The following is a 13,884-nucleotide window of genomic DNA, read 5'->3' as shown; positions in this document are numbered from 1 at the left end:
TATGGACTTTGTCAGCAACCTGGCAATACAAGGAAAGATCAAGATAACACAAAGGATAAGAAGTGCTAGGACTCCAATGAGAATAAAATACTGAATCCAATCTAAAGGATTCAAAGCTTTGATGTCCTGTCCTATATCTGCTGCCAGAGAAGATAAGGAATTTGAATATAGGTGGGCCTGGCTCATAGCTGAGATATCTTTCTGCACCGCTTCCAGATCATGGGTAATGAGGTCAGAGGGATGGCAAAGCCTTCCTTTGCTCCAAGTGTGAATGTTGACAGTGTGTATAACTAAAGCCTGACAAAGTCAGCCAAGACAAAGAGGCTTGTTTCTGGTTTAGCCTGAGTAAACTTTTAGAACCTTAGGAATTTATAAATCTTAATCAAACATACTTTATTAATCAAATATATGTTTTTTATTGAAAATTTTTACTCTCAGCACAAAAGTCATCATACAAAAGTCCAAAATATCTTGCTGTTGCCTCCTCAGTGTATAAGGAGATATAATGATAAACAGAGGACTCAGCAGAACTACAAAGTTTTATAGTGCTGTCTTAGTTGGTTTATACCACATGGTCATCTTAATCAAGATGGTGGTGGAGTTATATGGCATGTACTCTCATTAGCCTGAGTAAAAATGGCTGCCAGCCACATGGTTGCTTTCATCCTGATGAGGTCATCAGCCAAGATGAAGATAAGCTACATGCTTGCTATTTAAAAACATCTATTTTACATATATATTTTTTACATGAATCACATATATACTATGCTGTAGTAAATTAAGATTATCTATGTATAGATGTTTTAATCATTGGTCTTTTCTTACAATTTTTAAGCTGGATTTTTGTTATAGATTTTTTCAAAGATTTATTTATTTAGTATGTATACAGTGTTCTGCCTTCATGTATGCCTGCATGCCAGAAGAAGGCACCAGATCTCATTAGAGATGGTTGTGAGCCATGTGGTTGCTGGGAATTGAACTCAGGACTGAACGGCCAGATTTTATATTTTTTAACCATAACCAATGAACTTATGAATCCTGTGATAGTGTTTACAGCATAGTCTTAAGAGGCTTTTTTTTTTTTTTTTTTTTTTTTGAGAGCAAAGAGCAAAGAAATGATAGAGATAAGGGATTTTCAAGAGTGTAAAGAAGAAAAGGCTTAGAGACAAGACACTTTTGAGGGCATAGAGTAGAGAACGTTTAGATAGAAGAGGTTTGAAGGTCTTTTGTGCAGCGGCAGATGTGGCTACAATCTGCAAGAATTTAAAAATCCAGTGTGTCATGTTTTAGCCATTGACCTGTACCAAGGCCAAGGCATTTGCGGAAAGACAGCAAAGCTTTGATGAAATCTCTCAGTCAGAGAAGGAAAAGAGATTAGATAAAAAAATCAGATGAGGAGGGGAAGGGTCACAAAATGGGAACTCTACCCAAGGGAAGATTCCAGTATCGTAGAGGCCTAGGAGGGCATAAGGGAGCAGCAGGACTTGAACAGAAGGCTCTAGCGACCAAGGACAAAGGGCAAGGACACAGACAAGGGCAGCTCCTAGGTGGAGGTGAGAAAGCTCCAGGAGGGAGCTGAGAACATGTGGGGACTGAGAAAAGGGTGGGTGGGTGAGCGAGAGAGAGAGAGAGAGAGAGAGGGAGAGAGAGAGAGAGAGAGAGAGAGAGAGAGAGAGAGAGAGAGAGAGAGAGAGAGAGAGAGAGAGAAGGGTGAGTGTCCTGGCGACAAGAATTTCATCCCAGGGGTGGGGGGTGGGGGATGGGGGGGTGGGGGTGGGGGTGGGGGGTGAGAAGAGCTGAAGAAGAGCCCTTGGTACTTATACTCAGTGAGGCCAGCATGGGCTTTGGGATGCAAATAGGCACCGCAGATAACCATTTGCCCCTTCTGACAGTGGTAAGGACATGGCTGCTTTGGTAGAGAGGAACGGGTGCCAGATTTGTGGGGAATTTCCTTTGGACCTGACAATAGGCAGTCAACGCTTTCTGGGGGATGGGAAGCCACTGTCCTCAGTGACATAGCCTTTGCTCAAGTAAATAACCCTCTATTCAGGCTCACAATATAGTGGGCCACAAAAACAGAAACCGATCAAGTGTGGGAGGTGGGCTTGAGGAGAGGGAGGGGTTTGGTGGGAGAGGTAAAGGGTAAGAGAGGACAACGGAGGTGGGGACTGGGATCACAGACACTATAAAATTATGAAAGAATAAATTTAAAAAGAAGCCATGTATAGCAACATGGACCTATAAGTTGGCAATTCTTTCCCCTCCATTCCCTTCTCTGAGTACAGCCCCTGGAGGATTACTTGGTTTATGAGCAGTGCCCTGATTACGGCCTCCTATTCCACTAGACCCAGCTTCACTGATATTCTTATCCCTGTCTCTCCCTCAACTTTCAACCCTGAACTAGAAGCCATGACCATGGTCCTCTACAGCAGTGGTTCTCAACCTTCCTCATGCTGCGACCCTTTAATACAGTTCCTCATGTTGGGGAACCATACAATTATTTCCATTGCTATTTCCTAACTGTAATTTTGCTACTGTTATGAATTGTTGTAATGTAAATACTGTTTTGTTTTGTTTTTCTGATGGTCTTAGGCAACCCCAGTGAAATGGTCATTTGACCCCAAAGGGGTTGTAACCCCCAGGTTGAGAACCAATGCTCTGGAGTGACTCTCATGATTGTGAGGGCATCCAAGCATGAGTGAAATCTTACCCCAGAGAACTTTCCCCTTTTTTATGTTAGTGTGAGGTCGACATTGTTATTCGTTTTTGATGCAGTGTCTCACCCTGTAGTCCAGGCTGACTGACCTGGAACTCGGTATGTATGTGGCTGACTTTGAACTCTTAATTACCCTGCTTTGGCCTCCTAAGCGTTGGGACTACAGGTATGTGCCACCATACCCAGCATGGCTCTAGATTTTGGGTTTTCAAAATAAATTCCCAAAGTATCACTCACAGTGCTGTGTCTCACCTCCTTCTGTGAGACAGAGTTTCACTATGTAGCTGAGGCAGGCCTTGAACTCATGATCTTCCTGGCTCAGCCTTCCCAGCACTGAGATAAATTTAGAAGTGAACCACCACATCTAACTTGCTACAGATCTTGAAAGTAGTAAATCAATAGCATTGCCTATGTTAAAATAGGCACTTTATTATGATAACTAATGTGCTGAATTTTTCAAAACATTTGCATAATTCACCTATTCATTTCTACACAAAAATATTGGTAATGATGAAAAAAGCGTGCTTGCGGGGGGGGGGGGGGGACACGGACGTGTATTAACCACTAATTAACACAGCCAGTGCGTCCAGCTTTTTTGCTTGTTTCTGAGACAGGGTCTTGTTTTGTAGCCCAGGCTGGTCTTGAATGTGCAACAATCCCATTATCCCTGCCTCCTAACCGCATTCACCAACACCCTGACACACCTTGCCTCTTGCCCTTTGTTAGGAAGGTTTTAACTTTTATCCTTACTGCACTCAGAGGGAAACAGGGCACTTAGGGCTTCTTGGCCATGTGGTTCTTCATGGAGATGACAAGAATTCAAAGGGGGTCATGTTTCAAATAACTGTCACCATTCCGTGGTGAGTTCCCATCAGGCTCAGAGGCAGGAAAGTCATCCATCCTTATTCTTTTCTCTACAAGCAAAGGCCTCTTTTAAACCTGAGCCACCTGCGTGCGCTCTGGCACTTTCCAGTCTCCTCTTGGATATGTAATTTGAGAGCCTCTCTCATGGATGGATCCTGAGGTATGTGTGCCGATACATTCTTGCTCAGCTTTCTCTTGTCATTATCCTGATACACAGCAGCTGAGGTGACCCCTCTGCTGTCCAGGTCCTCTTGTAAGGTGGCCAGAAGGCTGAGACCTACAACCACTGCTGCTGTCACTTGGCTCCTCTCAGTCAGGGTGTGACTGGATGGGTAGAGCTGTGGCTGCAGCCGCACCTGAGGGTCTTGCTTATCAGGTGCCAGGATGTGTGGTGCATCCTAGACGTCTTGGACATCTGCTCCACCTTGTCTGATCCATCCCTGCAGGGAGCAGAGCAGCAGTCAAGCAGCTTCTGACCGGGCCAGGCATGGTGGTACCCTCATGGAGCAATCTCTGCCCATCAGATGTGGCGTACGCATGGAGCCATGGCTCCCATCCAGGCTTGCAACAGAGCCTAGGGCTGGGACCCTATGCTCCTCCATTCATGGTCCTAGGTGCGCAGCCCCATAACAGCAACTGCTCCTAAAGGCTTCTTAAGTTAATTTGCTGTTCTCTTAAGATGGGGAATTTCTAGCAGACAGTTCAGATGAGATACATGGACTCCTTATGAAGACGAGTTATAGCTAGTTCATAATTAATCATCAAAATAGATAAAGATGTAGTTCACAGGTGAAATGCTTGCCTAGTATTTCTAAGTACAAAGATTTGAGCCACAGCACCATAAAGCAAACAAACAAACAAACAAACAAACAAACAAACAAAGCTGGCCTCTGTGCTGCTGTGGGGCACACCTGGGAGGCCAGGACTCTGGAGACTGACTCAGAGCGAAACATAATGACAACATATCTTTAAAAGGTAGAGCAGCCTAACATGGCGGTGAACACCTTTAATCCTAACACGTAGGAGGCAGAGGCAGGCAAATCTCTGCGAGTGTGAGGCCAGCCTGGTCTACACGGCAAGTTGAAGTCCAACCATAGCTACATAGAGACTCTTGCCACACCTGCGACGGTGTGGCCCGTGTGACAAATGCCGATCTGGTGGTCTCACGAGAAAGGGGGGCACGTGTCTCTCCAGGCTAGGCCCCCTGCGGTCCCCTGGCAATCAGCCCGAGCAATGGTTCCTGGATACATTGTTCCCTAAAGACCAGCCTTCAGTGGATGGTTGGCAGGACTCCTGCTTCTTGGGTAAATCATGGGGGAAAAAGAATGTTGTGGAATCAGTTGCCTTTTATGGAAAGGCTGGTTAGAAGCAGAAAGGTATGGTGTACATATGATAGGCAGACAAGGTCAGCTACATTGAGGGGTATAGCACCTGTGCTAAAGAGGTGGGCTAAGGCTCTTGGCGAGGACTTCGTAACTGTCTTTAATAAATTACTAGAAATGGATTACCAGTTATCGAGTGCGTGACCTGGCTGTTAGGGTTCAGGCCACAGCATATCTCTGTCTGAAAGGATCAATCATTCTGAAAACCACATTGTGTGGCCACAAAAGATTGCATCTATTGCTTTCCTTTTGCCCCTGGACTTAGTTCCTTGTTAAGATTGTATAAAATCTCAACCTGATGTCCAGTAAAATTGCAGCAGTTTCACAGCATACTCTGGTGTCTGTGTCTGTCTGTCATCACCGAATCCCAATTATCCTGAGCACCTTCATCCCGTTCTCCCTCGGTCTGGTGGCCCTACTGAGACCCAGTCCACAGCAGACTCTGTCTAAAGTAAACACACACACGTGTAAACACACACACACACACACACACACACACACACACACACAAACAATTAGTGAGAGGCAAGTGAAATGCATCCCATCAAAAACTCTGTGACAGACAAAATAACAAGAACTCAGGATGTTTTAAGCCATTAGGACAGATATATTTCTCTATATAATAGTCTTTATGTATATCTGTTATATTTATCATCATCATCATCATCATCATCATCATTATTGGAGACAGGGGTTCCTGTAACACAGGTTGGCCTTGATCTGCTATGTAGGTGAGGATGCCCTTGCACTTCTGACCGCGTTGTCTTCTGGTATGTGCCACCATGCTCAGTTTATTGGGTACTGGGAAGCAAACTCAGGGCTTTCTTCATGCGGGGCAAACACTGTACCAACTGAGCCACATCCCGTCTCTTTGAAATAGTCATTGAAAAGTTTGTCTGTTTATTTTGTGTATCCGTGCATGTGCCTCGAGCCTCGAGCACCAAGGCCTAGGACTGGAGTTACAGATAGTTATTAGCCATCATGTGGGTGCTGGGAATTGAACCTGAGTGCTCTGTAAGGGCAGCCAGAGCTCTTAATCACTGAGCCATCTCCCCCAGCCCCTGATGGCCATTTTTAAAGCATTAAAGTCATATTTTAAAACTTGGTATAAGTGTTTGTACCCAAACGATAATTTACAATAATTTCATTTTCCTGATTTCAGGGAGTAATGAAAGCTTTTCAAATACTGCTGAAAACCATACATAAGAACATGTAGGTGTAGGTGTTGGTGCTCATGGTATAAACACCTGTAAACCTAGCTCTTGGGGGGTAGAGGCAGGAGATTCAATCATTGCCTACATAGTGATTTTGAGCCCAGGATAGGTTCCAGGAGACCCTGTCTCGAAAACAAGCTTGTACGTTGGAGCACCAGTATTTTTTGTACTTTATGTTATCTCCAATGTGGCTGCATGTGACGCAGAAAGAGGGGGCAACCCATTCCAGCTGCTTCCTTCAGCAGTGACACAGCTGGGACTCTAACACAGAATGTGGGTCTTGTGATCCATCCAATCAAGTCATCCGAAGACCACAGCATCCGAAGATGATTGGTCTGTGCATCTTTACCCACCACAGGTGCGGTGCCTGTGCTTACTCGCAAGTGGGTGTTAGCCGTTTACACCGTTAAAAGTCAGGAAAATGATTCTTTCCTACCAAATTCACTTACAACGCATCTCTGGAATGATGCCACATCTGCTGTGAACGGAACTGGAGGGAGTGTGGGACAGAGGGGACAGTGGCTCTGCTGTAAGATGTGCATCTGTCCCAGAGCTGTGCCTTCCTCTGCTTAGAATGGAAAACGGCTTGAGTTCCTCACCCTGCCCCTCCCCCCCATTAATGTTACCTTCTGATCTAAGACATTTACAGACTGAAAGTGAAATCATCCCCACATACACTTGAGCTCATTTTTAAAGCCAGCATGAGGAGAGGAGACAACTTGGGCCACTTTAAGTTTGTAGTAAAAGATACAAGTAAACCATGCACACCCAGATTTTTGCACCACAGATAAGCAAAGAGGTGCGTTTTGAAAAACCTCTCCACAGAACTTTGATTTTGTTATGATTCAAAGTTCCCAGAGGAGAGAGCCTGTTCAGAAACCGGGTTGAAGTAAAACCTGGTGTTTCAATATCTCATTTGCTGCTGAAGTTTTCTGTAAGGCATTCAGACTTGGTGCCTGAGAGGGTTAATTTGTTAAATAACTAACGGATGAAGACATCATGGGAAAGGCCGTGAGCTAAATGGCATAAGAGAAAGCTAAAGACGGGGCTTTCAAAGTGGACACTATAAAGGGACAGGCAGCGTACCAGGTGCTGCTTTGGTACTCTGGGGGGTGGGGTTGCACAGAATGGCCAGGCATGGCTCCAGGAGGCTTGGCCAAGGAGGGGCAAGTTCTAGCTGAACCTATAAGTGGATGGCGATCCTGGAGGACCTGAACTCCCTATGAGGCTGAGGGATGCCCAGATGTAAAAGGGAAGTCAGGAAAAGCTGAACCAAAGACCCAGGCTTTAAGACGAGGCGGGGGTGTGGGAGAAGAAACACTATCAACGGAAATAGTGGGTAAACATTCTCTCTCCAGGCAGTTGAACGCCCGCCCTGTCTTCACCTTCCTGGTGTGAGCAAGACAACCACAGAAGAGGAAAGAACCGCAGCAATTGCTTTGAAATACCCAGGAGCTGGCAAACGATGGACAGGCAAGTGGGAGAGGGCTCAGTTCCGTAGGAAAGTGGAATGCACGCTTCCATGGATTTAAAGGGTGGAGAAAGGGCACTATGAGGGAGCATGGGTTGGGGGAGACGAAATTCTGAGCTGTGAGCTCAGAAGGCTTATTCTTTCAAACCCAGCCCCACTAATGCTCCTCACAATGCTCTCTCTTCCTCGCAACAGCAGACAGACAGCGGAGACCCTGCTGTCTCTGTCACCTGCTGAAACTGCCAACCTCAAGGAAGGAATCAATTTTTTCCGAAATAAGGCTACTGGCAAAGAGTTCATCCTGTACAAGGAGAAGGACCACCTGAAGGCGTGCAAGAACCTCTGCAAGCACCAAGGAGGCCTGTTCCTGAAAGACATCGAGGACTTAGGCGGAAGGTACCGCGGGTCCTTTGCTCTCTTGCCGAGGACCCCGTGTGCAGTTGGATTTGACAGGAAACATGCTCATCTAGACATTTGAAATGACCCACTCAGCAAACTGCTTCTTGAACACTTTCCTCTTGTTTCACTGGGTCAGTCTCCTGACTCCCAAATTCTGTTTTGCTGAGATTCCCTCTCTCTTCTCTCTTTCTAAGAACTCTATCTGAACTTGACAGTCCTAGGCTACTGTAACTTAGCTTCTAGGGCATGTGTATATGTGTGGGAATGTTCAAATTGGAGGGGTGGGCACACACGTATGTGGTATTGCAGGGGTGGACACACACACATGTGGTATTGCAGGGGTGGACACACACATACGTGGTATTGCAGTCACCAAAGGTTCAAGTCTTATAGAAGTTTCCTTCTCCCAGGACATCACACACACACACACACACACACACACACACACACACACACACCACCCACGAGAGTGAGAGAGACAGACAGAGAGACAGAAAGACAGACAGAGAGCCCTTTGCAAACCTTGCTGGAAAGCAGATGGGATTTTTCGGTCAGCAGAGCCCTGCTTACAGGAGAGGTGGAGCCCCAGCTGTCCCCGTCGTAAACCGGAGTGGTTTTGGTTATTTCCTTCCAAGAACTCATGCTTTTGCCAGCCTCCTTCCCCACAGAGCAGCAGCAACGTTACAACAGAGTTGTTTGGCTTTGGAGAACCATCTGGCACAGCTAAAGAGAATTCCTGGCCGTGTGCTTTGCCGGCACCAGTAGCTTTATGAATGCGGAACCCTTTAGAGCAGTGGTTCTCAACCTGTGAGTCATGACCCTTTGGGGAGGGGTCACCTGAGGCCATCGGAAAACACCGATATTTACATTACAACTCATAAGAGTAGCAAAATTACAGTTATGAAGTAGCAAGGGAATACTTTATGGTTGGGGGTCACCACAGCATGAGGAACTGTGTTAAAGTGTCTCGGCATTAGGAAGGTTGAGAACCACGGCTCCAGAGCCTCTGCAGCCTGTCCTGGTCTGTGTGGGCCGAGTCCCTGGGTGTTGGGCCTTTTCCTTCCTTTCTGTTATTGATCTTGTTCCTCTGGTTGTGTGTGGATAGTTTGTTGCTAGAGGATGTAAGACGAATTGCTAAACGGTCTTATTAAAAAAAAAAAAAGCCAGATATTGGGGTTAAAACTGAGAGATCAGAGAAGCAGAAAGAAGCCAGCCACGTTCTTACCGCTAGAAATCCTCAGGCAAGGAGAAAGCTACTTCCTGTATACCCACGTCTATATGCCTTTCTGTGCTCTGCCTTCTTACTTCCTCTCTCCGCCCTGCTACATCACTTTTCTCTTTCCGCCCAGCTCTATCACTTCCCGTCTGTCTGCACAGACCTCCAGACCTCTATGGTTAACTAGCGCTGGGATTAAAGGCTTGTACCACCACACTTGGCTCTGTTCCCAGTGTGACCTTGAACTCACAGAGATCTGCCTGCCTCTGCCTCCCAAATGCTAGGATTAAAGGCACGTGCTACCATTGCCTGACTTCTATGTTTAATATAGTGGCTGGCTTTTTCCTCTGATCCTCAGATAAGCTTTATTGGAGTGCACAAATAAAACATCACCACAAGAGTTTAGCATGAATCTTAAAGAATCTTTATTAATAAAACAAACCCGGAGCCAAGTATTGGGGTGAATACTGGAAGATTAGAGAGACAGAACAAGCCACAGCTAACCTCACCTGGCCAACTTCTCAGCTGGTCTTGTTTCCTCAGACTGGAAGTCTCTGTGTTCTCATATGTGAATGGCTCTCAGCTGAACTGTGCTGCTAGAAGCCTGAAAGCTTAACCAGCCAAATGCTTAACCAGCCAAATGCTTCTAGTTTCTGGTCCTCACGCCTTATAAACCTTTCTGCTTTCTACCACCGCGGGGTTAAAGGCTCACTTTCTGGGATTAAAGGCGTGTGTCACCAAGCCTGGCCGTTTCCAATGTGGCCTTGAACTCACAGAGATCCAGAGGGATTTCTACCTCTGGAGTGCTAGGATTAAAGGTGTGAGTGCCACGATTTTCTAGCCTTTGCATCTAGTGGCTATTCTGTCTCTGACCCCAGATAAGTTTATTAGGGTACACAATATTTTGGGGAACACAATACCACCACACAAGAGGGGCCTGAGGAGTAGTCCAAGAATGTCCTCCTATCATTGTGCAGAGGACAATTCCCAAATCTAGAACATTCGCACATCTACCCATAGATTTGTGTGATTACACATACAGTTTCACAGTCCACGCTATTACATGTACATGTTATTAGACTTTCCAGTGCTGGTCTCTGCCGCACCTGTAGTCAGAAACTGCAGGGAATAGTCCAAGTGGGCTGTTTGGCTTTCTTCTGAGGGAATCTTATTTCCTTCCATCTCTGGTACATTTGTACAGCACTCAGGGTAGATGGAGGTTTTTTCTCTTGTTGATTGTCGTTGGGAGACTTTGCATTTTCTGTCTTCCTACACATAGCTAACCACTTAGGGGGTGTTAAAGCCAAGTGCTACAGTGTGATCTCTTCTCCCTGCCTGCCTGCATTAGACGCCTGCCTCACCACTCACCAGCTCAGGAAGAAGCTTGAACAAGCTCATAACCTTCTTCAGCCTCAGTCTGCTTATTTGTGAAATGACAATATCACCTACCATGTCAGGTTTCTGAGAGGGTAAAATGTTTGCTGTTGAAGCACGAGGACCTATGTTCAAATCCATAGTGTTTATGTGAAAAAACAGGCACTGTGGCGTATGCCTGCCACCCTAACCTCTGGGGAGACAGGAGGAGCCCCTGAGCTTTCTAGCCAGCCAGTCTAGCTTAATCAACGAGCTCCAAGTTCGGTGAGAGACCCTGTCTCAAAAGGGGTAAGTGGAAGTCATGAGGAAGGAGTAACTGCATGTGATGGGCACATGTTATGAAAGAGGGTATGAAGCTAATTGTTACTCTCGTTCTAATCCTGCCGTGGATGTTTTGCTTCAGGTAGTGGATAAATGCATATGATACAGTCAATACTGACAGTGTACAACTGAAGCTTCACGTTCTCCTCTGAGCGTCAGTTCTAACTATGTGGAAGTTCATTAAGTTGTGCAGACGTTGGGCCTGATTAACTTTGGTGTGTGATGCTTTTTTTTATTTGCAAGATTTTTTTTAATAGTAAGGCTTATTAAAAATAAATTTCAAAAGGAGAAAAAAGTAAATGGAAAAGAAATTGAGAAAGACTTCTGATAGTGACTTTTGGCTTGCACACCTGCATATACACATTCACACATGTAGAAAGAATCACCCACTCACTCAAACCCTACAGAAAGTGTTTAAAAGATCATCACCTGGAGACTAAGATGAACAGCCAATAAATGTTCACCGTTGTTACCATTCTGTGGGGCCATGAACTTCCTGTGTGGTCTGTATACATAGATTATTGGGAAGAACTGATTGTTTCTACGTTCAGTGAGCACCTAAATATGGTGAGTTCCTTACCACAGACTAACCATGCTTGCCTTATGCAAAGCCTTAGGGTGGTTGATCTTAGTTTCACTTTGCCAGCAGCTTAGCTCCGTTTTGTGTGAATATGTATGCACATGTATGTGTGTGCATGTGTGTAGGGGAGCAGATATAGACGGGAGGTTTCTTTCTTAATCACACTACATGTGATTTTCTTGAGGGTCTCTTACTGAACTTGGACCTCTCACCAGTTAGAGTATATCAGGCTAGGAAGCCCCAGGGGAACTTCCTGTCTCCACTCTCCTGGTGCTGGTTGTAGGTGCATGCGGTCACTCCCAGCTTTCTCAGGAATGCCAGGGTTAGACTCAAGTTCCCCTGCTTGTGTGGCAAGCCCTTCCCGCACTGAGTCGTTCCTTAGCCCACAGAGCTGTTCTCTTTGCTGCCTCACAGGGAGGCTGGGCACTCCTCACTTGATTCTTTGTGGCGCTCACTGGTCAGTAGTTAAACTGCATGCCTGTGGTGGCTCCCATTTGCCTCTGCCTTCCATCCTTCCGCTCCAGGTCTCTGTGCAGTTAGCAATCCTAGAAAAGCATCTTTTCCAAGGTACAGTCAAGCATAGTCATCCCTATGTGCTGTTCAGTCAGTTTTCCTCCTGACACCAACCAAGATCAGCAGATCTTAGAAGCTGTACATCTCACGTCCTTACGTCTAACATGCTCTCATAGCTTCTGTGTGTGGGGTGGAGGGAGTCCTCCTCGTGCCCACCCCGTCCCCTTCTCTCTCTCTCTCTCTTGTCCCCTCCTATCCCTTTCCCACCCCCTCCTTCTCCTGCCCCCCTTCCACCGAGCTGTCACCCAACTACACTTGGTGCTGCCAGCTTTCCCTCTTGGGTTCTAGTGTGCCCTACAGTCCCATTTGGAATGTCTCATCCTAATTTTTAGAGGTTGTTGTCCACTCATTCCTGAGAAAGGAAGGGCCACAACGTAATCCTTCCTAAATCAAACCATGGACTGTGCCTTCTGACTGACCAATAATGGACATTTAAAAATTCTGGATATAATGGAGCTTGGAAGTGTCAGCATGATGTGCTTACAAGTTAAAATAGATGTTTTAAGTTTCTTCAAAAAAACAATGTTTCTGGCAGGAGACATTTCTTGGTTAAAAAATTCTTTGCTTCTTGAATGTCAGCAGGAATTTGTGAAGATAAAGAGAGAAACCGTTTGTTCCCTACTTCTGATTGAGGACCCCCAGGTCTGACAAGCTTGATTTTCTGGGGAGATAAAAGGGAACTGAATATAGTAGCTCATGCTTGTGATCACAGTACTTGGGAGACTGAGACAGGGGGATTTCTGTTTGTTTAGTGCCAGTTTGGGCTAAAGAATACAATTCTGACTGAAAAATAGAAAACCAAAATAAAACTGAGCCAGGCATAGTGAGCTACGCATGGTGGACCACATCTGTGACCGAAGCACTCAGGAGGAGGCAGAGAGATTAGGAGTTCATGGTCATCCTCAGCTACATAGTAAGGTCAAGGCTAGCCTGGTCTACATGAGATCCTGTCTCAAAAAAGTTAAAGGAAAAAAGAAAGGATGAAAGAAGAAAGAAACGATGAAAGGAAGAGAGAGAGAGAGAGAGAGAGAGAGAGAGAAGGAAGGAAGGAAGGAAGGAAGGAAGGAAGGAAGGAAGGAAGGAAGGAAGTTCAAGCAAATAGTAAAAATTGCATAGCACCGCCTCTAAAAAGTCTCCTGTTAACTATAGCCTGCCTCTTATTCTGAAATGGAATTAAATTAGTAAATAGAAATGTAGAACACTCACTTAAATAATTACTGATTAAAAATGAATTTTAGTATATAGTGTAGATATCATGGGAGACATGCATTTGAAAATATACTCACCTTTAGCCAGATGTGGTGTCACAGGCCTTTAATCCCAGCACTTGGGAGACAGAGGCAGGTGGATCTCTGTGAGTTCAAGGTCAGCCTGGTCCACAAAGAGAGTTCCAGGACAGCCAGAGCTACATAGAGAAACCCTGTCTTGAAATATCAAAGAAAGAAAAAGAGAAAAGAAAATATACTCACTTGGTCTGAAATTCATATTCGTCTGAGTATATTGTATCTGATCCAGTAACCATACTCTCAGACCTTAAACTCTAGGGAAGTCTTTTTGGGATTTGGAACTAGTCGAACACTAGAGGTGAAGGGTTGCGGAGGGATAAGTCACACACAGGTATGACCACGTTCTCGCTGAACCTTGCTTTGCTGTTAGGAGAACAGACTCTTGAGCAGTTTGTGGACAAAGGCTGTCTACAGGAGCATGGGCTCCCTTCATCACCTTGCTTATCTGGGTACAGCCATTGCTTTGTCGCTGGCCAGCCTTCCCTTCT

At 45.5% G+C, this 13,884-nt stretch overlaps 1 protein-coding gene across 7 annotated transcripts in view; it reads left to right on the top strand.

Moving 5' to 3' along the window:
- The first annotated feature begins 7,804 nt into the window (after nucleotides 1–7,804).
- Nucleotides 7,805–13,884, top strand: part of LOC131911271 (cytidine monophosphate-N-acetylneuraminic acid hydroxylase) — a 52,771-nt gene continuing 46,691 nt past the window's right edge. For 6 of the 7 annotated variants that reach the window (XR_009379316.1, XR_009379317.1, XM_059263257.1 and 3 more), the window contains exon 1: nucleotides 7,805–8,043. Coding sequence is in view for 4 of the 7 variants with exons in the window: in XM_059263257.1 (XP_059119240.1) it covers nucleotides 7,808–8,043 (236 nt within the window). In the remaining 3 variants the exon portion in view is untranslated. The remainder of the gene's footprint in view (nucleotides 8,044–13,884) is intronic. The other variant, XM_059263260.1, reaches the window with a different exon arrangement.

The sequence above is a fragment of the Peromyscus eremicus genome, chromosome 5 (genome assembly GCF_949786415.1).
Source record: "Peromyscus eremicus chromosome 5, PerEre_H2_v1, whole genome shotgun sequence".
Taxonomy (NCBI): domain Eukaryota; kingdom Metazoa; phylum Chordata; class Mammalia; order Rodentia; family Cricetidae; genus Peromyscus; species Peromyscus eremicus.
The sequence above is the reverse complement of the archived record's forward strand: the minus strand, read 5'-3'. Positions and strand labels throughout refer to the sequence as shown.